Source organism: Cyprinodon variegatus, unplaced genomic scaffold, assembly GCF_000732505.1.
Source record: "Cyprinodon variegatus isolate N-32 unplaced genomic scaffold, C_variegatus-1.0 Scaffold1230, whole genome shotgun sequence".
Taxonomy (NCBI): domain Eukaryota; kingdom Metazoa; phylum Chordata; class Actinopteri; order Cyprinodontiformes; family Cyprinodontidae; genus Cyprinodon; species Cyprinodon variegatus.
Genome location: NW_015151683.1, coordinates 30215 through 56190, shown reverse-complemented (window position 1 = coordinate 56190; position 25976 = coordinate 30215). Strand labels below are relative to the sequence as shown.

The 25976-nt window shown below is 36.7% G+C and overlaps 2 protein-coding genes across 5 annotated transcripts in view; one reads left to right on the top strand and one right to left on the bottom strand.

The window, feature by feature from the left end:
* Positions 1 to 2004: 2004 nt before the first annotated feature.
* On the top strand, positions 2005 to 10083 carry pdk1 (pyruvate dehydrogenase kinase 1). The gene is made up of 11 exons (XM_015401515.1): positions 2005 to 2417; positions 3100 to 3241; positions 3312 to 3383; positions 3456 to 3640; positions 6273 to 6368; positions 6451 to 6528; positions 6659 to 6735; positions 6816 to 6914; positions 7047 to 7157; positions 8861 to 8974; positions 9055 to 10083. The coding sequence occupies exons 1-11, from the start codon at positions 2309 to 2311 to the stop codon at positions 9193 to 9195; spliced, it is 1224 nt and encodes a 407-aa protein (XP_015257001.1). The 5' UTR covers positions 2005 to 2308; the 3' UTR covers positions 9196 to 10083.
* A 2144-nt stretch (positions 10084 to 12227) lies between these two features.
* The window catches only part of LOC107102280 (neurabin-1-like), a 34454-nt gene continuing 20705 nt past the window's right edge, over positions 12228 to 25976 (bottom strand). The window contains exons 9-20 of one of the 4 annotated variants that reach the window (XM_015401517.1): positions 24645 to 24874; positions 24388 to 24484; positions 24172 to 24298; positions 20913 to 21064; positions 20230 to 20551; positions 20092 to 20146; positions 19938 to 20012; positions 18952 to 19147; positions 18364 to 18408; positions 16539 to 16655; positions 14211 to 14399; positions 12228 to 13916 (exon numbers count right to left, since the gene is read on the bottom strand). In XM_015401517.1, the coding sequence (XP_015257003.1) occupies positions 13758 to 13916; positions 14211 to 14399; positions 16539 to 16655; positions 18364 to 18408; positions 18952 to 19147; positions 19938 to 20012; positions 20092 to 20146; positions 20230 to 20551; positions 20913 to 21064; positions 24172 to 24298; positions 24388 to 24484; positions 24645 to 24874 (1764 nt within the window). In that variant the 3' untranslated portion in view covers positions 12228 to 13757. The remainder of the gene's footprint in view (positions 13917 to 14210; positions 14400 to 16538; positions 16656 to 18363; positions 18409 to 18951; positions 19148 to 19937; positions 20013 to 20091; positions 20147 to 20229; positions 20552 to 20912; positions 21065 to 24171; positions 24299 to 24387; positions 24485 to 24644; positions 24875 to 25976) is intronic. The other 3 variants (XM_015401519.1, XM_015401518.1, XM_015401520.1) reach the window with 3 other exon arrangements.

The window sequence follows — 25976 nt, the reverse complement described above, 5'->3', positions numbered from 1 at the left end:
ATACTTCTTACAGTAAACCATAAAATTTTCAATTGTCTCTTGTTGCTCACAGCATTCACACCTGCCGGTGTTATGTTTACCTATTTTGGATAAAGTACTGTTTAATCCTGTGTGCCCAAATCTAAATCTTGATATAATTGTTTCTTCTCTTCTCTTCCTCCCTGCACATCTAATTTCTCCCACTCTCCTCTGAATCATGTAAAACCACCATCCTTTCCTCTCTTCTTCCCATTGCTCTTGCCACCTTTTCTTCAGTCTCTGTTTGATGGTGCTCTTTGTTTCCATCTTACTAATTTTAACTGACACATCGATGGCTTCTCATGTGGTAGCCTCCTTTGCAGCCTTATCTGTCATTTCATTTCCTTTAACTCCACTATGTCCTGGTATCCATATCCTACTGCCTTACACTCAACATTCAGGAAAACGAAAACGTGTTTATATACTCAAAGAGAAATTGATGACAAGAATTCAATAAATATGGTGCCTTTGAAAAAATATCTACCTTTTTTTTGTCCAAAGGATCACAAAAAACAATAAAAGTGGTGCTGAACTTTGTAAACCTGCCTTTCTAGTTATTTAACCATTTAACTTCACATCATTTAGGAGACTGTTCCAAACTAATTATTCAGAGCCAACTTTTCTCCTTACTCCATTCTTTATAAAAAAAAAAAAATACTTCCGTCTCTACTGTATTGGTTAAACTACTATGATTCACTGTGTTTCCCAGTTTTCCAAGAGCATAATTGATTTAAAATGAGGTTTTTCATTTTTTTTATCAATACTGAAAATCCATTCTTTCCTGACTGCGTTGCTTATAGTAGAATATCTTCATCAGTCTATTGTTGATGCGTAGTTATGTTTGTCTGCAGGACAAGCAGGATCTTAAATCCTGTATGTCCTGTTCCAAGTCAAATAAACTCAAGTTAACCCACAGCCTGATGCATTTATTATGGTGAGAGGGTAGCAAGTGCATCTTTATTTATAAATGGAGTTATTGATGAAATATAGTAATAAGGATGTAGCCGGCAATAATGACATAAAGTATCAAGATCAACAAATTGCTATATTTATATATATATATATATATATATCATTGATAAACATATTTGCTTACAAAGATAAACATAAAACAAGGGAGCACAGAGAACACAGAACACATAACAAAGAATATCAGGGGGATAGTATATCTACATTCAATGCAGAGTAATAACAATATAAAAAATAGACATTATGATAAATTAAATAAATTGATTAATTTAAGATATGCATGTTTATTTATAGCTTTTTTGTTTGTACTTCTAGAAATAGTAGATAAATATAATTTGATTTATTCAATCAATATTTGAAAAAAGGTAAAAAAATATTTGCAATTTGCCAAATATTATTAGATTAATTGTCTCCTATTTATATTAAGTTTTTCCTCTAAAAAAAAAAAAAAATCAAAAATAAAAGTTTATAAGATAGTGAAAAATCAGCATCGATGTTAAAAATAATTATATACTATTACCTTTCAAAGGTTTCTTGTTACTTTGCAACTGCAAAATAAATGAGTTTCTGGATTCTCTTTGCAGTATGTAAAATGTGGGTCAATCGCCTGAATATATCTCATCTTGTTCTGGTTAGCAGGGTAAAGACAGCTCCTGTGTAACAGCTTGAAAGAAACATCTCGTATTTATATATCCAATCTGTGGAGTAACTTTCCCTACATTCCAGTCCGGTAGGTGGCGGTAATTTGCCTTGACTTTTGTTTCCAGCGACGTAAATAAAGCATCGAAAGAACCAAACGAGGAGGAAAAAGTAAAAAAAAAAAAAATAATTTTTATCAATAGTTATTAAAATATTTAATGATAACAGGAATAATTATGAGAATTTAATATTTGTAAAGTAATATTGTAGATAGAGATATATAGATAAATAAATATAAGTATTCTGATTAACACTCCTCACCAATTGGTGGCGGTAAGCGCACCGAAAAGTTGTTTGCCAACCGCCATTAAACACAAAACAAGACAAGACAAATGAGGAGGGGTAGCCTCTTGGCTTTGAAATGTCTCTTCGGATTAGCTTGTTGATCTAGTTGCCCGTGAAGATTTAGCAGAGAAGGACCACATCAAATATAGGACGATGCCAAAGCATAGCAGAGTGCATGGAGCTGTGGATAATGAAACTAAATTAAGAAGCCTGATAGTCAAATCATAACAATAGTATTTCAGCGAGTGTCTTCTCAGCCCAAACCCGGCTGTGTGAGGCGGATAAAGAGGCTTTCTGCCGCTCATCTTAACTCCAGCAGGTTCACAGAGGCGTCATCATGAGGCTGCTGAGGTTCCTGAGGAGCAGCGTGTCCATTGGGAAGGACATCGACTTTTATTCCAGGTTCTCTCCTTCCCCGCTTTCAATGAAGCAGTTTCTGGATTTTGGTAAGAGCTGCACAGCAGCTTTGAAATAAAATAAAGTATTTAAAAGCAATTGAACTGCAACCACACACTTCAGTATATTTGATTGAGATTTTATGTGCTAAACCTTCCCAAAGTAGTGCATCATTTTATTTTGTAAAGTAAATTGATCTCAGAACATCACATACTGTTTGATATTTGTTCCTGTTTAATCCATTAAATGGCTCATAAATAGTTATAACAACGTTACAATCTGACAGATGATCTTCACTGAGGAATAAAATAATAATTTTGTGCATATTTTTTTTCCAGTATTGTTATTGCTATACAAAGTTTGGCAGAAGTGAAAATAACTGCATGCTGCACTATCAGAATAGTTTTACATTAGAAATCAATTTCCAGCATTAAAATTAGAAGTTAAAACTGTGTGCATATTTTGGCATTATAGTCCCTGATGTTTGACTAATTCTTATTATAGCAGGAAATATGAAAACAGATTAATGTGCATCGTGGGCAATAAAGATGTCATCTGGTTTGTGTTCAAGCTGTAGAGGAACTAAATGCTCAAATGTGTGCAAAGTCATTCTGATGCCCTTTTTATGTATTGTTGACTCTGAGTTTTCCTCTTTCAATCTTTCTTTTTGCAAAAAAAATAGATCCAATTTCACTTTAATGACGTTTGGTCTTCTCTCCGTTTTTCATCCAGGCTCAGAAAACGCGTGTGAGAAAACCTCCTTCGCCTTTCTCAGACAGGAGCTTCCTGTGAGGCTGGCCAACATTATGAAGGAGATCAACTTGTTGCCAGACAACCTGCTGAGGACTCCATCTGTGGGACTAGTCCAGAGCTGGTAGGCCAGTCCCCCCCCCCTAGAAAACACCTCTGCAACCAGCAGTGAGTGATTTTATGTCCCGTTTCAGGTACATGCAGAGCTTTCAGGATATTCTGGAGTTCAAAGATAAAAATGCAGACGATGAGAAAGTCACCTATGAGTGAGTTTTGCCAATGGAAAAACTGCTCTGCTCTCTCAGTCTAGTTTCACTGAATGTTTTCTCTCTGCTTAGCTTCACAGATGCTGTGATAAGAATTAGAAACCGCCACAATGATGTGATCCCCACCATGGCTCAGGGGGTTGTGGAGTACAAGGAGACCTACGGCACAGACCCGGTGGTCAGCCAGAACCTTCAGTATTTCCTGGATCGTTTCTACATGAGCAGGATCTCCATCAGGATGCTGCTCAACCAGCACAGTGAGAACAGTTGCTGGTTTTTATTCATTTATTTAGCTGTTCATTAGCAGTGCAGCAGGGAGCTATTTTAGTCAAGGTGCAGAGGTTCTGCAGCCATTTCTGAAATGTCTACCTCTGCAGATGACGGCAAAACAATAGCCCCCCCCCCCAAACTTAGTGATAAACATACTGCAACATGTTGCTTATCTGCCTCTACAAGCGATAAAGTAGCTTCTTCAAGCCTAGTTGAAGAGATATAATGGATAAAAAAAAGATTGTTTTGAAACCCTCCTTTATCTACATTTTGTTCTTCTTCTCTCAGAGGTCAAGTCTCTAATTTGTATTGCAATAAATAAACATTCTCACAAAGTTGGAGGTAGGGATGCAGATATTGGTCGAATGTTAGCCGGAAATCTAATATCAGATTTTATCTACCAGCACCTAAAATCTTCAATATTATTTCTAGAAACAATTTGATTCTGTTAAAAGTTTCTGTAACTAATATGGTCTATTTTACATGGGTCAGTTGTTTTCATACCTTTTGCTTTTGTTGACTTATGTTCCCTGCTTTAGTAATATTATTTGATCAAGCCTTTCATACCATTCTACAGTATCAAATAAGTAATTAAAGCTATATTTGGTGCTAATATCGTCTTGGCTCAATATTGGTATCGGGCAATTCTCAAAGCTGCAATATCGATATTGTATTAGAAAAGTTGTATCGATGGACATCTGGGGTTTACTTCCTGAATTCAGCTTATAAGATCTAATTTAGCACTTTTACATTAATTCAGTCCAACATGTTCAAACAAAATTTGAACAGAAAATGCTTTTATTTATATAAAGGAAGAAAAAAAAATACTCTTATGTTTTCTTTCTTATGCCAGTTATTGCTCTGAGATTGTCCCCCCCCCCTCAGTGAGCAAGGCATCATTCAGGGATTAGAGTTTAGTTTAGTGCTTTTATTCTGAAAATCCAGTGTCTCTTTGTAGCAGGAGAGCATGTTTTTGGAGGCAAGTTAGGTTCATTTTGAAATGAATAAAAGTCATTTAGAACAAAGTTCAGGTAAAAGTGCATATTAGGTGATTATTACGCTGCTGTAATAAACAGCATATCAATGCGTTTTTTGCACCATGTTTCTTTTCCTACACTGTTTACATCTGATCACTGCACTTAACTGTCTGAAAAGCTGTGCTAAACGAAATTTCTTCGATAAAAGTCATCTAAGTCTAAGAAACAATTCACTTCCTATGGTGTGTGAATCAAACTAACAGTAGATTGGGCACATTTCTGTTGCTAAATAACCATAACTCCATTCATCCGTTATGTGTAGCTGTTTGACCTTTCAGAGTCCTGAGGGGAAACAGAGACACTGGGGATGATTTAGAGAGACCAGCTGAGCTAATTCTGCATGTTGTGATTTAAAAACTCCACTAATTCTTCTCCTTGAATCTTCTCCCATGTGTCTGCAGAATATTATCAACCTTAACCTTTTGCATTTTATCTATATACGCAGTTTGAATCTGTGGATTATTATTTGCCCAAATGGGAAATCCTGGAGGAAGTCAGTATAATTAGTGTTATGAAAAAACATATTTGATTTCTACTAATCTTCCCATGGTTACTTCAGCTCTTTCTTCTTGCTTAGCCTGCTTTTCCTCTTCTATCTGTATCTAATTTTAGAAAATCAATTTGATCTGAATATGGGTTGATACGGATCTTTACCGGTTTAACAGATTTATTGTAAAAAAATGTATCACTATCTGTTTGATTCTTTCCATGTTTAGTTAGGTAAATTAAATTAAAGATGCTGTTAATTTCTAATTAAATAACAAAGCGCATTAATAAGGCAGATGGGCCTTATAGCTGTTCTCTGTTATCAGAGTTTAGCTTAATGGTTAAATACCTACTTTACTGCCTTGTTGCTGCCTTACTGCCTTGTTGCTGGGTAACTATCAGAAATGTGCTAAAGCAGCCTTGGAGATGTGCTGAGCTAAAAGAACTAAATGTAAATCCATTTATTGTCCAATAATTGGGGAAGTTCACTTTCTGCTTTTGACTCATCCCCTCGGAAAGCAGTGGGCTGCCATTGTGCGGCGCCCCAGGAGCAGTGTGGGGTTTAAATTTTTGCTTAGGAACCCAAAGTCCAGGCTGTGGGGATTGATCCGGGTACTTGCAACCTTCTCAGAGCATAAGCGCACTGCTCTGACCACTAGGCAAACACTCTATGTGAAGAGAGTTATTCTATCCTGAACCCTAAACCACATCCTGCCACAATGACTTACTTACTTACTAAACCTCCTTATGCATCTGAACCTTTTCTCCCAAAGTGTTCTTACCTTGAACCCTTAATCTTGACCTGGGCTGTCTGTTGTCGCCACATTAAATCCTTCTGAAATGCATTTAGGTTGGTGGTTCTCTGTGGCAAAACATGGAACAGGTTGGGGAAGACGACGATTATAGGGAACACAAGTGTGTTCATGTAAATGAAACATTTTCTCTCCTGTCATCATAAAGTAGTCAAATTCTGCTATTGAAGATTATAAATCCAAACCAAATCTGGATTTAATTCTTCCTCCTGTGCGTCATATACTCTAATATTTAATGATTGTTTCCTTCTTAGATAATCGTCTCTTCTCTCTGTTGTGTGCAGCTCTCCTGTTCGGTGGGAAGGTCAAGGTGAATCCTGCACACCCCAAACAGATCGGCAGCATCGATCCTCACTGTCGTGTCAGTGAGGTTATCAGAGGTGCTTTAGAGCTTTTTATGTCATTATTACAGAGACTCTTCAGTGTTTTCATAATTAAAAAGAAACAATTATTTTTTTGTAGATGCCTTTGAAAATGCGAGACACCTTTGTGACCGGTACTACATGAACTCGCCTGAGCTGGTGTTGGAAGAATTTAATGGTAATATGTTTAAATATGATTTTTATTTTCTTAAAAATAGTTTATATTTTAAATTTGAATTGTCAGTAAGTATTGACTAGAGGAGTCCAGTTTAAGCATCTGAATTCAGTGGTATTGTTTATGGCTTCAGCCAAAGATGAAGACAAACCCGTCACTGTGGTTTATGTTCCATCTCATCTGTACCACATGGTGTTTGAACTGTTTAAGGTGAGCCTTTCTGCCTGAACTCCTCTCTTTGGTATGTTTTTTTGGAGGGTTGTCAAACCTTTCTGTAATGCTCTTTGCAGAACGCCATGCGGGCTACCATGGAGTTATATGGAGATTCGATGGAGTATCCTCCAATTCACACACAGGTTGCTCTGGGATCCGAGGATCTCACTGTCAAGGTAAATTCAAACTGTTTTTTATTAGAAGTTACTTAGACTGAATCAAGTCTGGTTTCATCTTAACCAGCAATGCTTACGATTATAGTTTGCTCATGTCTTTGGTTGGTACGTGTATCTTGTGTTTTGTTTCAGGTGAGTGACCGTGGCGGTGGTGTGCCTCTCCGTAAGATAGACCGATTGTTCACCTACACGTACTCCACTGCTCCACGGCCCAGTATCGACGGCTCCCGAGCAGCTCCTCTGGTCAGAAACACAAAGATAAAAAAAATGTTATGCTTGTATTGTGTTGTTTAAATAGAGAAATAGTGATGATAAATGAAATCATAAAAAAATAATATATATTCAGGTTCTCTGGTGACAAAATCGGATATAATCATCACCCCGCCACCACCGTGCTTTGCAGTCAGTGGTTTGGTTCTCCTTAACTCCAAGAGTTCAGATTATACTTTCTAAATTTAAGCTGTACCTCTACAGTATGAAATCTTAAATGTGAAAAAACAGCTCTTCCAAATAAACCAAGGTCATTACATTTTTGTTTTTGTAAATAGTCTTCAACTGAATTGAAGGTCCTGGAAGTGTTCTAATTTCTCTCAGCATTTATCCAACTATGATTATCTATTGTCATAAATGAAGCACACAATATTTTATGTGTTAATTATTGCGGCTTCAAAACTTAAAAAAATTGGACAAACATTTTCAATTTAAAAAAAAAATAAGTATGCAGAAATGTAGCTGTTTCCTTGCAGCAGGAAAATGCCAACTCTTTCTGCACAGAGTTTGCATGCTCTCTCCAGGTGCTCAGTTACATTTTGGTCACTCAGCCTCTCTGAATTAATCTGAGGTGGTGTATGTATATCTGTGGGGTGCTTTGTCATAGATTGGCCACCTGTCCAGGTTGTTCCCCACCTCTTTCTCAATAGCCACTGCAGATAGTTACCAGCACTTTTCAGAACTTTAAAAAATAAACTTCCAATCTGATTTAATCTTTTTCCTCCCTAACTATATATTACAACACTGGTTTGCTCGTACTGATGATCATGTCAACAAGTACCTTTAATTAACAGCTCTGGCTGCTATTTTCCTTCACTAAATCGTACCGAGCAGGGTTCTTCATTTTCCCTAAAAATGCGCGATCAGTTCTGTTTTCTTTCATAGGCGCATGTCTGCTACTGGTCTTTGTTGACAGCTTTTTGTCAACTTTTTTTTCACTGTTCTGGAAAAACGTATGATCGGCACTTGGGCTGGGTATTTTCGCCAAAGTCCTGAATCGATTCGATTTTTATTCATACAGCTCTGAATCGATTAATTTCGATTCAATCTGTTTTTACAATGAAAGTGGTTCAACTGTTTCGAAATACTCATGTATTTAATTTATTTCCTGTAATATTCAACACAAAGTGCAAACTTGTAAATCGGACAGTTTAAACTTGAGATGTGAACAGAACTGTCTCAAAAGTGCAACCTTGTTTGTGAAAAGTGAAAAAATGAAGCCTCACACGATCAAGCAGACGTGACACAGACAAACCATATTTGCAGCATTGTCTGTAAGAACTACAGGGTGTTTGCTGGTCAGCCCACATTTATTAATGTCTTCAGTCAACCTATTGGCTATATTTGCAGCTGTCTGGCTTGAAGTCATCTTGAGAGCATCTTTCCTGCTTATTTGAATGTGAACGTCACGCGGGTCACTATAAAACGAATCGATCTCATTTCCTAGAAATCGATTTTGCAAAAATGTAAAGGAATCAATTTTTTTTACCCAGCCCTAATCAGCATAGAAATCACCCAAATAAGATGGTGAATAAAAAAAAAAAAAAAATTTATAAAATAGTGGAAGGAAAAAATGTTCCTTTATGTATGATCATAATAAAACTAGACAGAACCTTTGAATCGAGTATTTTAAGTTTTTCGATTTTTCTAAATGCAATGTCATTTTTTGGTTCCAGGCTGGTTACGGCTACGGCCTGCCCATCTCTCGACTCTACGCCCGCTACTTTCAGGGGGACCTGAAGCTCTACTCTCTGGAGGGATATGGAACCGATGCAGTGATCTACATACGGGTAACTGAGTTTACAGCACAGCAGTCTCCGTTTCTGCCGCCGAATAAGATTCAGCAGATTCCTCCTTTGTCTTCTTCCAGGCGCTCTCCACAGAGTCAATCGAGCGGCTTCCTGTGTACAACAAGTCAGCCTGGAAGCACTACAAGACGATCCACGAGGCTGATGATTGGTGCGTCCCTAGCAAGGAGCCCAAGGACATGACAACGTTTCGCAGTTTCTGATCCTAAAAAGTGAATGAATTTGCAGAAAAGCTTATTGTCAACAACCGTGTGAGGGTGTATTTAAAGATGAAAGTAGGATAATGGGAGATGTTTTGTGCCATATATTTTAAAGAAGCTACCAATTGTACTGACGTGGATGGGGTTGGAAGTCATTTCTTTGCTCTTTCAGTATTGGGCGTCACATTTAGTATTTTATCCTGGTGGGAATAAATATAGTCGCTTATAGTTTAACTCTGAAATGGCTTCATTAGTTTTGAGTTTATTAAGTTTGTAGTTTTTCATTGCTTTTTGAAATGTGAGTAGCATTTGTCATATAAGGCAAAAAAAAAAAATTATATTGATGTAAATAGTTTTTTGGGTTGTTTGGCGATTTATTTTAAGTTTAATCCTTTTTGTCGGAGTTTATTAAGCAAACCTGCGGCTGTTTCCTTTGTTACAACAAAAACTGCCATCTGAAAGCTGTTATAAGTTTTAGCAAACATTTCTGGAGGACTTATTGGTGTCCTTTGAGATGTTCTGTTGTTTCAGCCAAGATTTAGCACCTTTAATGAGATCATGTGCGCATCCTGTCATGTATAACTTAATATGATGCAGCAGAGTGCTGTGTTTGTATTAGATTTAGGTCACTGTTGACATGTTGCACTATAAGCACTTATCTTTAGGGTTTAATGGATTTATTTGTATAAAATGCTCTATGCAAACAGAGTAGATGGAGGCAGATACTGATGTAAACAAGGCTTCAGGTTTTTGTTTTAACAGGCAGAAACACTCCACTTTCTTGGACTGTTTAGGGCATTAAGGTCAAGCGTCTCTGGAAGCTTCCCAGAATGTTATATATTTATGATGCAATGTTGGGGCAAAAGCTTGAATAAATTATTTTCAAATGATTGTTATTGAATGCTTAAGTCTGTTTTTAGATGTTTCATAGCTGTTAATGCAGTAAAAAGTTGCACAAATCAGCTAGTTTTATTTAACTTTAAGGGACTATATCATGAAGAAGTAACTTTTAACCAAGTTATGCTAATCCTTCAGATCACACAGAGGGGTATTTCATTTAATTCATGCATCTACAATAACTGGTTCCTCTGTGAGACAGAACACTAATGATTTAAATGTTGAGTAGCTCTTTTATCAGCTAATCTGCACAGGCAGCAATGTTGCCCTTTTTTGCTAAATCTACGTCATGAACATCTGTTGTTTGGCCTTGAGCCCTCCAAAGTGTTGTGATATGTTGCAAAATGGGCGGCACCAAGATGTGGAGAGTCTGTTTCTCTTTTTGAAGCTTTTTTTTGGTGTTGGGTAAAAAATTAAATTTCATAGTGATACCCACACAACTCTTAAAGCATTATTTCAATATGTATTTGCCTATAGGTGACTTTGAAAGGCTAAAAAGCAAGATATATGACCTTTAAAACCAGGCTTATGATATATGTAGATTTGTAGATTCTTCAAAGGACTGTCTAGAATCTAGATGTAAAAAGGAAAGGACTGAGGAGCTTTTTAATATGAAAAGGATGCAAAAAAAAAATCTCACTCCTTGGAAAAGTTTATGTATTTACAAATTCTTTTACCGGGTTTTTTCCAACCCCCCGGGGGGTTCCTTGGTTTTTTTTTTTTTTGTAACTATCTTGATGTAGTTCCAGAAGTATATAGCGGACCAAAATACATAATAAAATAAGTAAACGTGAGTCAGCATGAAACCATAAAATATACAATTTAATGTATCATATAATCAAAATGACATTTAAAATTCTTAAATGTATATAAAATGAATTAAATTTTTCACTATATATAAATATGAAGTGAAATAAGATGGCAGACGCCAGTCTGTATTATATTTTGGGACACAGGGTGAAATGTTTGGGAAACCTAGCTCTAGTAACTTTATGTAAGGCTTTTATCTTGAAGAGGTAACTTAAAAAAAAAAATATATATATATATATATATAACTGGTTAAAATACAGTTGTAAGTTGGAACATATTCTTCCAATAAACAACTACATAAACCTTTACTTTATGAGTGTGAGGTTAGTTTTTTGAAAGGCTAAGCATTCAATTCATGTACCTGTTATTGGTGTACTGAGTGCTGTAGAGGTAAACTTTTATTTTGAAGAGTTCTATTTTTAAACTTCTGCTTTTAAAATATATAGGGTATTAAAAATTAAGCTTCTGCTTTTAATATATATAGGGTATTAATAATCCTACTTTATATAATGAGTATTTTATTTTGTGAGTTAACTTAAAAACCTCTGTGGTTGCATGTGCATTATTTTTTAAAGTCCATTTTAAATCTTCCCTTGTCAGATAATCTAAAGTATGTGCTGCTCTCAGGTTGTCTCAATGATTCCCACCTATTCTATTTAAAAAAAGATTACTATAGATGTTGTTTCAAACTCAAAGATGCAGTTTTAATGTTGGCAGCAAAGCTTGGTACTTGTTTCTACAGTAAGATTCTGAGTAAAGTAACATGACCCTTTATGGGTAGAACTGACTGCTCTGAATGAGGCTGACAGAAAACAGTAACCCTTACCAGTAGAACTGAAACATTTTCTAAAAAATTATTAGATAATTTCGGAAACATTTATCTTTAAGGGAGGTGAAGCTTACTGAGCCAAAGATTGCAAGATAATAAAAAAAATTCTGGAAAGTCTTTCTTTATCCAAATAAATCCACAAATTTAGGGGAAATTAGTTTTTGTAAAAAGGAAATTCCCTTTTCTTTTTATTTTTTTGTTTTGGATTACTTATTCCAGGTCCCTCTTCCAATTACAGTTAAGAACTGTATATACACTGAGTATATATTATACATAGATACATTGTACAGCACTTTAAACAACTATAGGACCAAAGTACTTTCTAAAGTTGATATGGGAATAATAAACAAATCCAAACATTTTAGAATTTTGATGACCTCATGGGATCATTTTTTATTTTATTTTTTTAAATCAGCCACCAAAAACAGAAATGTGTGCCCCTCAATATTGGACTGCCTATTTTTTCCAGGGCTTCATTTTTTTTTTTTTTTAAGCTGTGCTGTCTAACATTGCAGAAGACCTCTTGAAACCCCAACCAGGACGGTACTAAAATTGGGGCTGGTACCTTGTAATGGTAACAAAACTAAAACCCTATTAACAGAGTGGAAAAGGGTCATTAGAAAGCTGAACTGTGGATGGCTGCTAATGGTCTGGCTTACACCTATAAGATGAGCTTGGATCACATTTATTGGTCTCTTACCACACATTTCAGGGTATTCTGGGTGCACTTTCCTTGTAAATTACATTGCTATGGTCATTTAAAACGAAATTCACCAGAGGTGGACATGTCACCATGTTTATAACACACCGACTCCTAATTTAGAATGAAAAGTCATAAAAATGCAATACATACCATAAGAGGTGATTATTAGTTTATTGATGCTGCATGTACCAAGATTAGATTCACTGAGTTTAGAAAACATTGTTTTCTTTTGGTCTAACATTTAATATTTCAAACAAACTTGGGGTTAGATTTAAGAATTAAGAAAGCACTTCGGTTTCAAGGTGAATATTCTTCGTTTAGCCCTGCAGTCACATGTGAAACGGCAATCGATGAACAGGTCCTCATCACTTTACAGAGCATCCTGGTACCAAACAGAGTCAGGCACCCAGCAGCAGCATTCACCTGGTCCCTACTAGGTAATAATCTCAGTTCTTTCCTTTCAGCCATAAAGAGAAAAATAGCTTGGATATTCTACTTAGTAGAAAAATTTAAGATAGTAAAAAATAAAAAAAGGAATTTAAGTAAAAATGCAGTTTACAGGCACATGTATAAAACATATTTATACATTTAAAACCTTGCTGCCCTTTGACGCTTAAGAGACTAATAGTGCTTTTATCTGAACTGTACAATAAGTGTTCCAGCCAAAACCTGAACATACTCAGACATAGCATTTCAACACGTACACACATGTATATATATATAAAAAAAAGCCACATACATTTGCCTTCCATCAGTCAATTTGTGCATGATTTGCAAAAACTACATTATAATAGAAAATGAATCTCATTAATTATAGTGTCAATCTTTTAAGTGGTAAAAATGTTAGAATCTCTTTTTTTTTTTTTCTTGGTCTTTTACCAAACATTAAAAAAAAAAGTTAATGCATGTGATAAAAGGAATATTAAGAATATCAAGAACCACCTCTGGTCCTTTAAGAGTCTGAGAAGACCTAGAATCAACTCCATTTATCCTGTAGAGTCACAGAAGGATGGTTGTCAGTCAGAGACAAATAATCAAAGTTAAACCTAAATCAAGGGGACATTTAGAGACTCTAGTTCATTCATTTTGTGTCTCTGGATTGTGGAGGAAAAAAATAAGGCATAGGAACAGCTGCACAGGTAAAAAATGGCCAAACATAATAACAAAAGTTAAACACAGGAAGTCCCAGCTGGCCAAACTAGCAGTGTTATCCACTGTGGTTTTCTTGAAGAAACATCATGGAATTAAGAAGAACAAATGTCTTTTTGAAGTTCTGAACAGGATTAAAAGTCAAGGGAAGGCTTCAATCAGGGGAAACGGCTCCGATCAGCAGATAGAGTCACCCTGGACTGGTAGTCTCCCACTGCGTCGACCCTCCTTCTCTCTTTTCTCTCGCTGTTTTTCCAGCTTCTCCTGGGCCTTCCGCATTTCCTTCAGCTTCTTTTTGATAGTAGAGCGGTCACTTTGACTGGACACACCAAGTGCCTTAAGGGACAAAGCAGAATTTCATTACAACACAGAGACAAACTGCACACATTCAACTACCTTCATGAAACTATAACATGGCTCTTTCTGTGTTTTTGTCAGCAAATTTCCTGCTTTTGCAATAAGCCAGAAAAGTCAAAGATGCTAAAAGCTATTAAATCAGTGTGTTGCAAATATATAGCCACAAGGGGGCAGCATCTAAATTTGAAGAAACATCTCTTTACTACTTCTAAAAAAGTTAAAAAAACAAAAAAACTCTTTATTACTTGGATTTATTTTAAAATTTTCTTTTACCTTCAGTTTGTCACTGTCTAAGTGCAGAAGCTGCTGGCCATCGATTCCCTTTGCAGTGAATTCAGGTGTGTACTGGTCCATATTCATGCCCATTAACCAGTGACAGACCTGCTGATGGGTCCACTCAGAGATGGGCCGGTTCTGCCACTGATATTCTTTTCCAACAGGGATTGGTTCATCATCCAAGGTCTGTATTTAAAAAAAAAAANAAGCCAAATTACATTTTATAAAGGTATACTTAGACCAATGCTTTGATCTTTGAAGAATTTAACTGTGCTCCAATAAAACTTAAGCAATTTTAAGGCAAAAAGAATTAAAAAAAAAAACTTTAGTTAAGGCAAAAATCTAGTTTCAGGAGATCAAGTATATGGCAGAAAAAAGATATACAAGTATGGATACTAGAGAGATAGATGAATGTTGATACATGGATGGATGAATGGTTACATTTTTAAACAATGGGATAGAGAATAATGTTCCCTTTTCTTATTTTAATTCCAATCCAGACCCCCCCAAAAAAAAAAAAAAAAAAAAATAATAATAATAATAATAATAATAATAATAATAATAATAATAATAATAATAATAATAATAATAATAATAATAATAATAAATATATATATATATATATATCTTAAAGTTGGGCACCTGGTATCTGTCAGCACTACTTCTATTTTTGTTAGCTTTCTACAACAGAGGATGTTTTCTTTATATAAAAAGAAATAGAATTGTTGTAAGATATACACTTTCAGTCAGTCTGCAGGCAGTAATTATAGATGCCAAGATCAAAATATTTGGGGGCTTTAATGACATCTTAGAATCTCTGTTTTCCCAAGCTTGGAATATTTATACAACAAACAACTACAATTGGGTTTAAAAAAAAGAACTAGGTGCCAACGTTTAATTATAGATTTTCTCTAATCCAAACGGTGTCCAAATTATACCAGCAGGCTTAATTATATGTTTTGATGTGTTTTGGGTCGTTGTGCTGTCAGAAAGAAAATACATCTATGTTTACCTTCCAACCACAAGTTGGTCATCAGATGAAAAAAAAAGCCAAGAGTCAAACACTCAATGAATCATAAATTGTGTTAAAAAGTGTTGACCAAGAAAAAAAAAAGCCTTTCTACAGAACCAACCTTTAAATATGAAACCAGTTAATGTTTTGCCTAAAACAACATTTGGAGGTGATGTTTTTAGACATAACAGTCCTCCATGGTGATGGCAGCATCATGCTGGGGGATTGTTTGGCTGCCAGTGATGTGTTTATATTACACAAAGCAGGGGGCTAATGAAAAGAGAACATTACTTTTAAGTTATTCCTTTAATTCAGCAGCGTGAAGGTTCAAATTTGGACCAGACAGTTCGTTCCAACAGGACTGAATAGCAACCTGTTTAAAGGATTTCCTTTTCTGATGAGGGCTTAGATATCCAGCCAAACTTACTCCAGTTTGTGGTAGGTTTGATAAAAAAATGTGTTTCTCTGTAACTGACGTAAATCTAACCAAAATAAGAAGGGATTTGTGTACAGAATATTTTTGAGCATATATGGATGAGTTACAACAGTGAAACAAATTATTACTGGAGCACCAATTCCTGATTTTAAAACTAATGGAAGTTGTATAATAAAATCCCCCTAAAAATAAACATTCAATCGTTGAAGACGAGTCTCAGTAAATTTCTGACTGAAAGTGTACAACTGTTTACATTCCCTCCAAAGTGCTTTTAAGTACCAACAAAGTACTGATGGTTTGTGTGAAAACTACAAATGTTTCAACATGACTGTAAATATGTTGAAAAGGTAGAATAAATTATTTACCTTTAGAGTGAAGGAACATAAAAGCTGCAAAGCAAATACTAATTCACTTCAATCCATTTTTAAAACGTAACCTACAGCATTGAGAAGCTGATAAACATTCCCCAAGCGAGAACAAAAACGAAAAACCAGCGTGCATATAAAGGAAAACATCCCAAAACTGTAGTGCATGTCGATGTTTTCACACTGAGCCGCAGAGACAAACAAACATGAGGAAAGCTGAAACATCACTAAACAGGAAGAAGAGATTCCAGCTGCACTAAAGCAGAAGTATGCACTATCAAAATCATGGCTAACTTAATGAAAAGCTAAGCCACGCGACTTGCTGCGATACAAAACAAACCGGCTTTAACAGACAGACATGCCGCGCTCACATAGCCTCTGTCCATTCATGTTTTAATGTGTGCTTTGAAAGGGGGCGAGGCTCAAAGGGCATGCTTGAGAATGTCCCCTTTCAGGTGCATCAAGGCGTCCCCACACAGCTTTTGTGACTGCACAACAAGGAGAGCACTCACCTCGCTGGAAGAGAAGATTAAAGTGTGTGAGCGCCCAGACAGATTGGGTTCAGCGACTAACCCAGAGATGTCTGAACTGGCGCTGGCAGGGCTAGAATCATCTATGACTGAAAAACTCTGGAACAATGGGAAAGAAGGAACGCATTTACTAAGGTAACATCAAACACCAGCTTCTGTTCACTACCACAGGCAGACAAACAACAGGATGACAGCTGACGGCAGTGATGTATGCCACAAAAACACGTTGATGTATGATTAAGAGCAATTACAGTGGTGGCAGTGCATACTGATTATCTAGCATAGACATGACTGTGACCTTAAACTGTGAGCGGAAGGAAGATCAGAGTCTATGGTGCACAATTAAAAACTAAATCCACCACCAAAGCTAGATGATGATCCTGTAAACTAGAGGAAGGCTAGTGCTAATGAGAGCCCGCCAAAAATAAACCAGATTCAGGTATGGGGTAATGTTTTTTTTTTTTCTTCTAAAGATAGCTAAACCACAAAGATTTCATTTTTTAAAAAGGTTGTAAGTATAGCCTGTTGCACAGCGTCTTGCAGAAGTATTCACACCTCTTGGACTTTTTTTCCTAAATTTTGTTCTGTTGCAACCGCAAACCTTTTTGTTTAAATAAATATCTAAAAAGAGCATTATACATTTCTATTTATTCCTCCTGAATCAGTTCTTTGTAGACCCAGTTTTATAATTGGTGCAAGTTTACCCTCTTCTTTGCCAAAGATATCAAGTTTTTAATCCATTTGGAAAATTTTAAACATTGAAATGTGATGATCGATATTGTCTTACAATAGAGTCTAAATAGATTTAGAATTGGACTTTGACCAGGCCATTTTTACACATGAATATACTATAATCAACTTTTTTTTTTGTTGGTTAGATGTTAGGGGTCCAGGTCCTGTAGGGGGGTTAACGTCCACACCAGGATTGCCCTGAATTTCACTCGAGCCATCCTCACATAAACTCCTGCAAGTTAAACTGCAGTATTACCACAGCAAAAAGCTGCCACAACTATCTTTCACTTTCACACAGATGGTGTTTAATTGGAATTTTTTTTTATTATTGTAGCCCAAAAAGCTCATTTATCAAATTGTTAACAAATAAACATAACTGTTTTGGTTTTTTTTGAGGGGCACATAACTGACTATTTAAGGCATCTTCTGAAGGCAGCTGCTGTAGATCTATTTAGGAGCATCAAATTGCAGGCAGTCTAATGCAATTCGAGGTTTTTAAATGAGTTAAACATTCTGCTTGAAAACAGTCACTACTTTGTGTTGCTCTACAAAAATATTAATAATCAAAGTTTGTGGTTTAAATATAAAAAAAGTGTAAAGGGGTGTGAATATTTTGCAAGGTTCTACAAGTCTTTTCCTGAGATGGTCAGATTGTTTAGTTCAAACAAAGAGAAACAACAACCAGACATGCAGGTTTTCTACACGGCCAATTTATTTCTTACAAGTAATTCATTCAAAGAATTAAAAAATCTAAAGCCTGCACATGTGTTCTAATATTCACACATGAATCCCTAATAGCATTTTCCAATTAAGCATTTTAGGTCTATAAAAGTATTGCTGGGCTGTTTGTTCTTCAACAAGTCTGAAGTCTTTCTTAAAATAAATGTAATAAACAGGGAAAAAAGGGTTTAATTAGGTGTTAAAACTTTACCACATACCCACTACAAAACCAGTAGTGAATTACTCCAGGAATACGTTCTATATGAGAAGTTAATCAAGGATCGAGCTTGTTAGTGAAACACTACTGAGTGATTTTGAGTCAAAGCAGTGATTTAAAAAAACGTGTATACTGTACCAAATCTAACGAGCGACTGAATAAAGAGGACCAGGAGAGATTTGTCTGTTTAAAGGAAACAAGGTCAAAGAAGACTCATCAGAAAGTAAGGTGGTAAAATAAAATAAAGAACCACAGAATCAGAAGTCATTTCACAGATATATACTCTTATAGCTTCAGTTCCAGTCTTGAACTTTTTAAAAGACAATTGTTTGAACAGCAGTTGGCCAAAGCCTGCATGATGGGCAGGCGTTCCACTCAGTAGATATGCAACATCACTGCAAAATAAGCTTGATGCTGTGAGGACTTTTCACCTAGTAACCTTTTAAAAAAGGCAAAGCATCTAATTAATAAATAAACAAGATCTTCCAAGGAAAGATTATGCCGAACACTGACGAGGAACTGTGCAGAAAAGCACCACCGGACCCAACCAGAACAGTTTAAGGGTTGGAGTGTAAGGAAACAGGACGTAATCCTGGCAAAATGTTGGGATAGTTATGCTGACAATATTTAGACATAAAAATGCAGATGGATAGATAGATTTAATTATTTTCTTTGACATAAAGAAACACTGAAACACAGATCTAAATACACGTGCAACAGTTATACCTTATGTCTACGGTCCTGGCTTTGCTCACTGCTGGTTTCATTTGTAGTATATGGCAAGCTGCTAGTGGATGAGGACGGCTCTCTGTCCCTGTCTTTGTCTCCAAACCAGGAGAACGGCATACAGGTGGGGACAGAGGTCATCGACTCTGCAGGAGAAAGGTTCCCTCCGGATTCCTCTAGTAACTCTGCAGACCCCCTGGTCATCAGATTAGTAGTGAGAGGTCATTAAAAACAAAAGAGTTATGTAAATCTGGAATCAAGGACATAAGCTAAAAATATTTCTCTGCATCAAATTCCTCTTTATTTCAGTTATTTCAGCAAAAAGCTGAAAGAAATTCCCCTCATGTTTGTGGCAAGGTCATCATCTTTTCAGTAATTTGATCCAACGGGATAATGGAGAATTATACAAATGCACAGATTAAAAGTATTTAGTTTAGTTGACTTAAAAGATTTTGAGTCCAAACGAATGGAAATAATTTTCAAGTTTTCAGAAAATGTAAGTATGCTATAATCATGCATCAATATGGTGATGGCATGAAGGGCTGTCCGAATGTGACCCTGCTGGGATATATATAAAGCTTAGCTTGCTTTAAATGTTACCTTTAGATCATCTTCCTCCGTGGTTTAGCCACAAATTATGTCACTTAGCCCCCACAAGTGAGCTTTGTGATTAACATGGTTATAAACCAAGTATTTGTTACATTTTAGACAGATGGAAAATTAACTCAGCTTGTCGGCTTTGGGCTTGATTAAACACAATGAGCAAACATCAGATGATACAGCTTCCCAGTTAACTGACGGTGGAGGCTTTAGTGCCTATCCATGTGTACTGGCTTAGTAATATATAAGTTTCACTTTTTTAACTTGATAGCTAAAAGACAAAATGTTCATGTTTCAATTTATTCACAACTAAAGAACTGGTATGTTCAGTTTAAATTAGAAAACATTAGAATGTTAAGAAACTATATAAGAAGTCCAATAAGTACCTGCTCTCCAGAGAAGCTCTCATGGCCTCTTTGTCTTTGTCTTTTTTCCCTTTGCCACCAGACTTGCGAAGGCCTCTGCTTGGATCAGATAATCATTTAAAACCAAATATGGGATCTTTGCTACACATTATTAGTTGATAACTAGAATACTTGCCCAAAATCTGGAAACCGTCTCTTATGTTTTGAAGTAGAAGGCTCGCTGAGCTCCTCTGTAACGAAGCAGAGATCAACAGCCTCAGCAAGAAGAAAAACTCCTTTGCTATTGCAGACGTTAGATTTGCTTTTGCTGTACCTTTGAGTTCCTTCCCTTTGCCTTTGGATTCCCTCTTCTTAGCGTTTCGCATAAAACCAGAGGGAGATTGTGGTGAGGAGGTGTGTTTTGGGGAAGACAACGGACTACCACTGCTTTCAATACTATCCCCCAGCGATGGTGACAGAGATGGACTACTGGACATCTCCGCTTTGCTCTTGGAAGCATCTCTGGTCTCGCCTTGAATGTCTTTCTGTCCGTTTCCAGGATAGCAGACGTTGACAGGGAGGGCCAGACTCTCCTGCACTGACCGCCGCCTCCCAGCAGATTCCTGCTCCTCCTGCTCGTCCTCTTCTTCAGTTTCCTGTAGGGACCGAGCTAATTATTAACAAGGACAATACAAGGAAGAGAGAATAAAAGCTATTTATGTAGCATAAAGCTCTGGTCAGCAGTGTTTGGATTATGTCACAATGCTGAAGTTTTCATCTACATTCATCTAGGGAGTTCTACCATTACAGAACCTTCTGGTATATTCATATTACTCTAAAAAATCGTAACAGCTGATCAACTCAGCAAATCAGGATTAGCGCTGTAACTACAGGTTTCAGCACAAAGTCACACCTTTACTGTGAGCGTGCTACTCACACTCTCTCTAGATGGGCGGCCTATAATTTGAGCACTTTGGCTTTGATTTGGGTAAACATGGAATAAATTAAGTTTCTGACCTGAGAATGGCGAGATGGACTGGCTAAGGTTTCTTTCAATTTGGACCGAGACGGAGCCTGACGCCTGCTCATCTGAGCCAGCCGGCATTTTGCCCGCTGAGCACTGGTGTCCAGGAGCCTGGTTTCAGGAACCAGTTCAGTCCAGTCTTGATCTAAAACAGAAAATAAACACAGTGCAATTAAAGATGGATTTGCCTCTTTACAGATTTCTTCTGTTTGTGTGTTTAATCTAAATGATTCAGATCAAACTAACTTTATCATTAAACAGAAATAACCAGATTAAATAAAATAAATCTTATTTAAAAATCTATCAACAGCCTAATAGCTCTAGTTTCATCATGTCATCAGTACACATCATGTAATCACATTACAGCAATAATCAATATTTTTTTATATTGATTTTAGTACATCTTTACTCGAGGTCACGATTATTGAGCAGGAAGCTGAGCCCTCTAAGGTACAGGGTAGAACAGATAATTAAAACTTCATTGAGGTTTCAGGTCAGTTGAATTAATCGGTGTTCAAACAGTTTAGAAAGCAGGTCAGAAAATGTATCCAAATGTTTTTTAGGGTGTTTCTGTGTCTAATACTGGGATCTTTCCATCTTTAATAAAAGAAACTCTCTTCAATGCATTAGCTAATGAAGAGTATTTTTTTCTGAGTTAAGCTGATTAACATGACAGATATTCATTTTCAAAATGGACAAAAGAAACATGTGTAGCTAAAAAAAAAAAAATATTCTCTTAGCTGTTGTAGGGATATTAAGAGGTCACAAAACGAATAGAAAAAATATTTGTTTAAATTTAGCTTTTATTTAACCAGTAAAAACCCAAGTGAAGCCCCTGTCACACCTTCACAATTTAGCCAGGGTATGCTTGATGTCCCAAAATCTTCTAAAACGCTGGCATACGCTGAACTTACTATGTATTTTTTCCAATTTTGGGCGTATAATTAGAGTATTCATAACTAGTCCAAAACTTATGTCAAACGACAGCCTAACTTATGCATAACGGACGGCAGCGTAATGCTCATAAAATGTCCAAGCCAGTGTCCTGACGTGGGCAGCAATGCAAAGATTTCTTTCATCGCAGTATTAACCTTGCTGCTGTTTACTGCCTGCCAAAAAAGAAAAAGAGAAAGAAAGAAAAGAACGAAAAAGAAAGAAACGAGAGACAGAGAGAGAGAGAGTGGGTTTGCAGTTACAGCAGTTTCAGCGTCATGTCTGCTAGTAAGTTTATTGGCTGTGGGCTTGAACGCAGGGAGGATCCATCGCACTCACCTTTGCATACGTTATGCACAAGTTACTGATAGGTTTTGGATAAGCTAGACACCATAACTTATGAGTGACTAACACTTAACGCATATCAACAATCAGATAACTTACCTGTAACCTATGGCCCACGTATGAGCATATGCTGGCATACTTCTCGATTTACTTGCCGTATGTCAACGGTGCCAGCGTGTTTCAGCGTACTTCAGCGTGCTCATAACTTATACAAAACGTACCAATAAATTATCCAATGTATGCCAGCGTTTTTGCTAGATTTTTCGTATGTCAGGCATACGCGGGTCTAAATCGTTAAGGTGTTACAGGGGCTTGGGTTTCTTTTTTGTTTGTTTTTATGGCACTAGTGGTTCGTTTTTTCCACAGTAGGCTGACAGGAAAGGGGGTATGAGACAGAGGGAGAGACATGGGGGAAAGGACCACAGGCCAGATTCGAATCCTGGTCGCCTGTGTCGAGGACTAAGGCCTCCGTACATGTGTCTTGCACACTAACCACTGCACCGCCTGCACGCCCCGTTGAGTTTTTTTTTTTATTTGACGAGTGCCTTAAAAAATAAACAATTCAAAAACCCTGTTGGATATGCTCGTATTGCTAAAACTCTCTGCTTCCCATAAGAGGTTCCTGCAGCTGAAGGGCATCTAATAAACGTCAACAGAAGCTAATCTAATGTAAAGTAATAAAATCTATGATCAACTTTCTGTTTGAACCAGATATACTTTTGCTACAAGTATAACAACATTTGAAGAAAGAAAAAAAATATTACATTAAGGGATCACTATATACTTAATATTTAACCGTCCCTCTATTCCTCATTAAAAACAAGCACTGAATCAGCTTTGAGTTCAGCCAAGCCTCTCTACTGTACCACAAAGAGTTTGCTCAAACTGCTTTAAAACTACAGTAAAGCAGTGACCCTACTAAGTCTGAGCATGAGGAGTAAAGTGTTATAGTTCTACTTTAAAGAAGAGACCTATCTGTAGCCTACAAATGGCATACAAATGTTATGGGGCTGGGGTTTGTCAATAGTCTAAGTTTCTGTGTGAAGTCAACATTGAAACCTGTGAAGCTGCAAAAAGCAATTTACATGTTTTTGTTTACAATGCGAATTGCCCAAACAACAGACAGCTGTTATCCCAGGTGCTCACATGCAGTAAGCCAAGGCCCAAAAACATCGACCTACAGCTAAGCCCACAGTTGTTCAAACCCTTAGCAAATCTATGTTTAAAAGAATCAACTCGCTTCAGTATGAACATTTTCTAGAGGCTCAGTCTACATCCTGAGTTGAATCTCATAAAGGATATGTGGTGGGAGCTAAAGCTCAGCATAATGACAAGGTGGTCTTTCAACTTCAGTTTCATCACTAAAGATACATTATCTGTATACTAGTGGAAAAATGCAAAATGCTGGCTGCAAAACATGCAAAATTTTTCAAACTATTATTAAAAAGTTAAACAATTTTTAAAATGCAAAAATAAAATTAAACCCTTTTTTTTTTTTATTTCATCTTTTCAGCGATGTTATCTTTTGAAGCATTAAGCTGATTAAAACTGCATTAGCATCAGTCAGTCAATGAATAATTCTGGGCTCAGCTGTACTGGTAAAAGGACAGACATGCTGAACCTCATAAACCATAGCCAACAAAGTAAACAATAAAGCCTACTTATCTAGGTAAAACCTGCTTTTATAACACTTAATGATTTAATGGACATAAAGGTGATTAGTATCACTTTCATCAGGGCTCAAAGCTACCAAAGGATGGGTAAATTGCATTTTAAAGCTTAAACCTGTTAATAATGCTCCTTTTCCACATGCTCTAAACTGACTGCTTATTTTCTTTGGGTTTGTTATAGATGGTTTGAATGTGGAATCTGTGTTACATTGATATTTTTTAAGTTAACTGCTTGTGTCGAAGGCCTTTATGTGTACATAAAAACGCATTGATTTATGTTTCTAATATTAGTGTGGCACCGTACCTAACAGTGAATCATTAGATTGTGAGTTAGAAACCGAGTCCTGTCTGCCAAGTCTCTCTTCAGCAGCAGAGTCCAGACCACTATGGCATTCCACAGCTGAAGCACCTCTGGACTCCAGGGCAGCAATCTGTGGACAAAGCCGTAGCCATGCTTATTTTAGTGACTACAGCAGGTTAACAGGAGCAAAAACATTTACTCTCTGACCTGGACTCTTACCCTGTTCTGTAAGCTCCCCAGCTGCTCCTTGTACCACTTGTCTTTTTCATCTAGGATCTTTTTCAGTTCTTCCTCTTTCTTCACAAAATCTATTTCCCTGTTGATGATATAGAAAGTGTAGTTCCCTGAACACATTTACTTGATAAACAAATAGAGGTTTTATTTGACTGTAAAACGACTGAAACAACACCTTTTTTTTTCTTTAAATAAAAGCAAAGCTAACCTCAGATGTCAGCTGAAAAATAAGTTAAACTCACTTCTGCTGGTAGTCTTTGAGAAGTTTTTTGGCCTTGTTGTACTTCTTGTCCAGGGCCTCATACTGAGCCTGATTCTCGGCTAATTGCTCATTCACACTCTTGCACACAGCCTGGGCTTCCAGCCAGTAATTCTCCAGCTTTAAGATTTTTTCATTGCTCTCCTCAATTTTTTGCTCCAGTGCAGATTCCCTTTCTTCCCACAAAGATTTGTCCTCCTCCGATTTCCTTAACTGCAATGAGAACACAGCCTTATACAACAGGTTTAAAGAAGCTCATGTGTCATTGCTGGTAGACCTGTGCTTGCCAGCCAGACTGGTCGTTTCATCTCATAATAAGTGCTAATGAAGAGGAATCTCTTAGGTCATGATCGCATCAATTATTTATGAAGAAATAAAGCATAAAAAAGCACTCCTATCCACTGAGGATCATTAATGACTAGAATGAAAGCATGCAGCACCTTGTCAAACTATTTACTTCACTTGATTCTGTTCAGATTTTGTCACAATACAGTAAAATACTCCTCAGCATTCTATTGGAAATTGTTGAGAGAGACCAACTAAAAGTTGTGGACAGAAATCAAGCAGAAAATAAATGTAAGACACTTAAAACAGCATGCATAGCATCCATGCCTAAACTAATAACCTAACATGTAAGGAAAGGAGTGTTTAGGTAGGCAGACAATAGGTGCAAAGTAACTCTGGAAGAGCTGCAGAAACCCATGACTTGGGTGAAAGAATTGGTTAACTGGAACAATATTACGTTTATTCTACAAATCTGCCATTTATGTAAAGTGACAAAAAAACAAACAGTCATTAAAAGACTTGTGTGTATTTTTGCTTGGGCCATGGAGAGTCAGAAGGGACCAAAATTAAACTCTTTAACTCAAGTGCAATCCAGCTTCTGGTTAGCATTTTGTTTCAGATTTTTGGCTCTGCCAGCCCTTATTTAAAATTAGATAGGGAATGTGTTGAAGAGAGAATGGGGAGACATGAAGCAAAGTATTTGAACCAAGCACAGCTGCATCGGAGATCAGGTCCTCTATAGATGGGTCACATGTTCTAACCCCAAAAGCTGCCACCACCATGCTCCTAACCATCATTTGATGTAGGAACTTATTGTTACATATATCTCCCTGAACACACTATCCCCACAATGGATCATGATGGGGGGCTGCATCACGCTATAAGGATTCTTTACTTCATCAATGATGGGGAAACGAGACAGAGATGATTGGAAGATTTGTTTAATTGAAGGCAAAAGGACAGAGTTTACCTTCCAGGAGGACTATGAACGTAAAGAGAGCATTAGAGCTACAGTAAAAGGGTTCCAAAA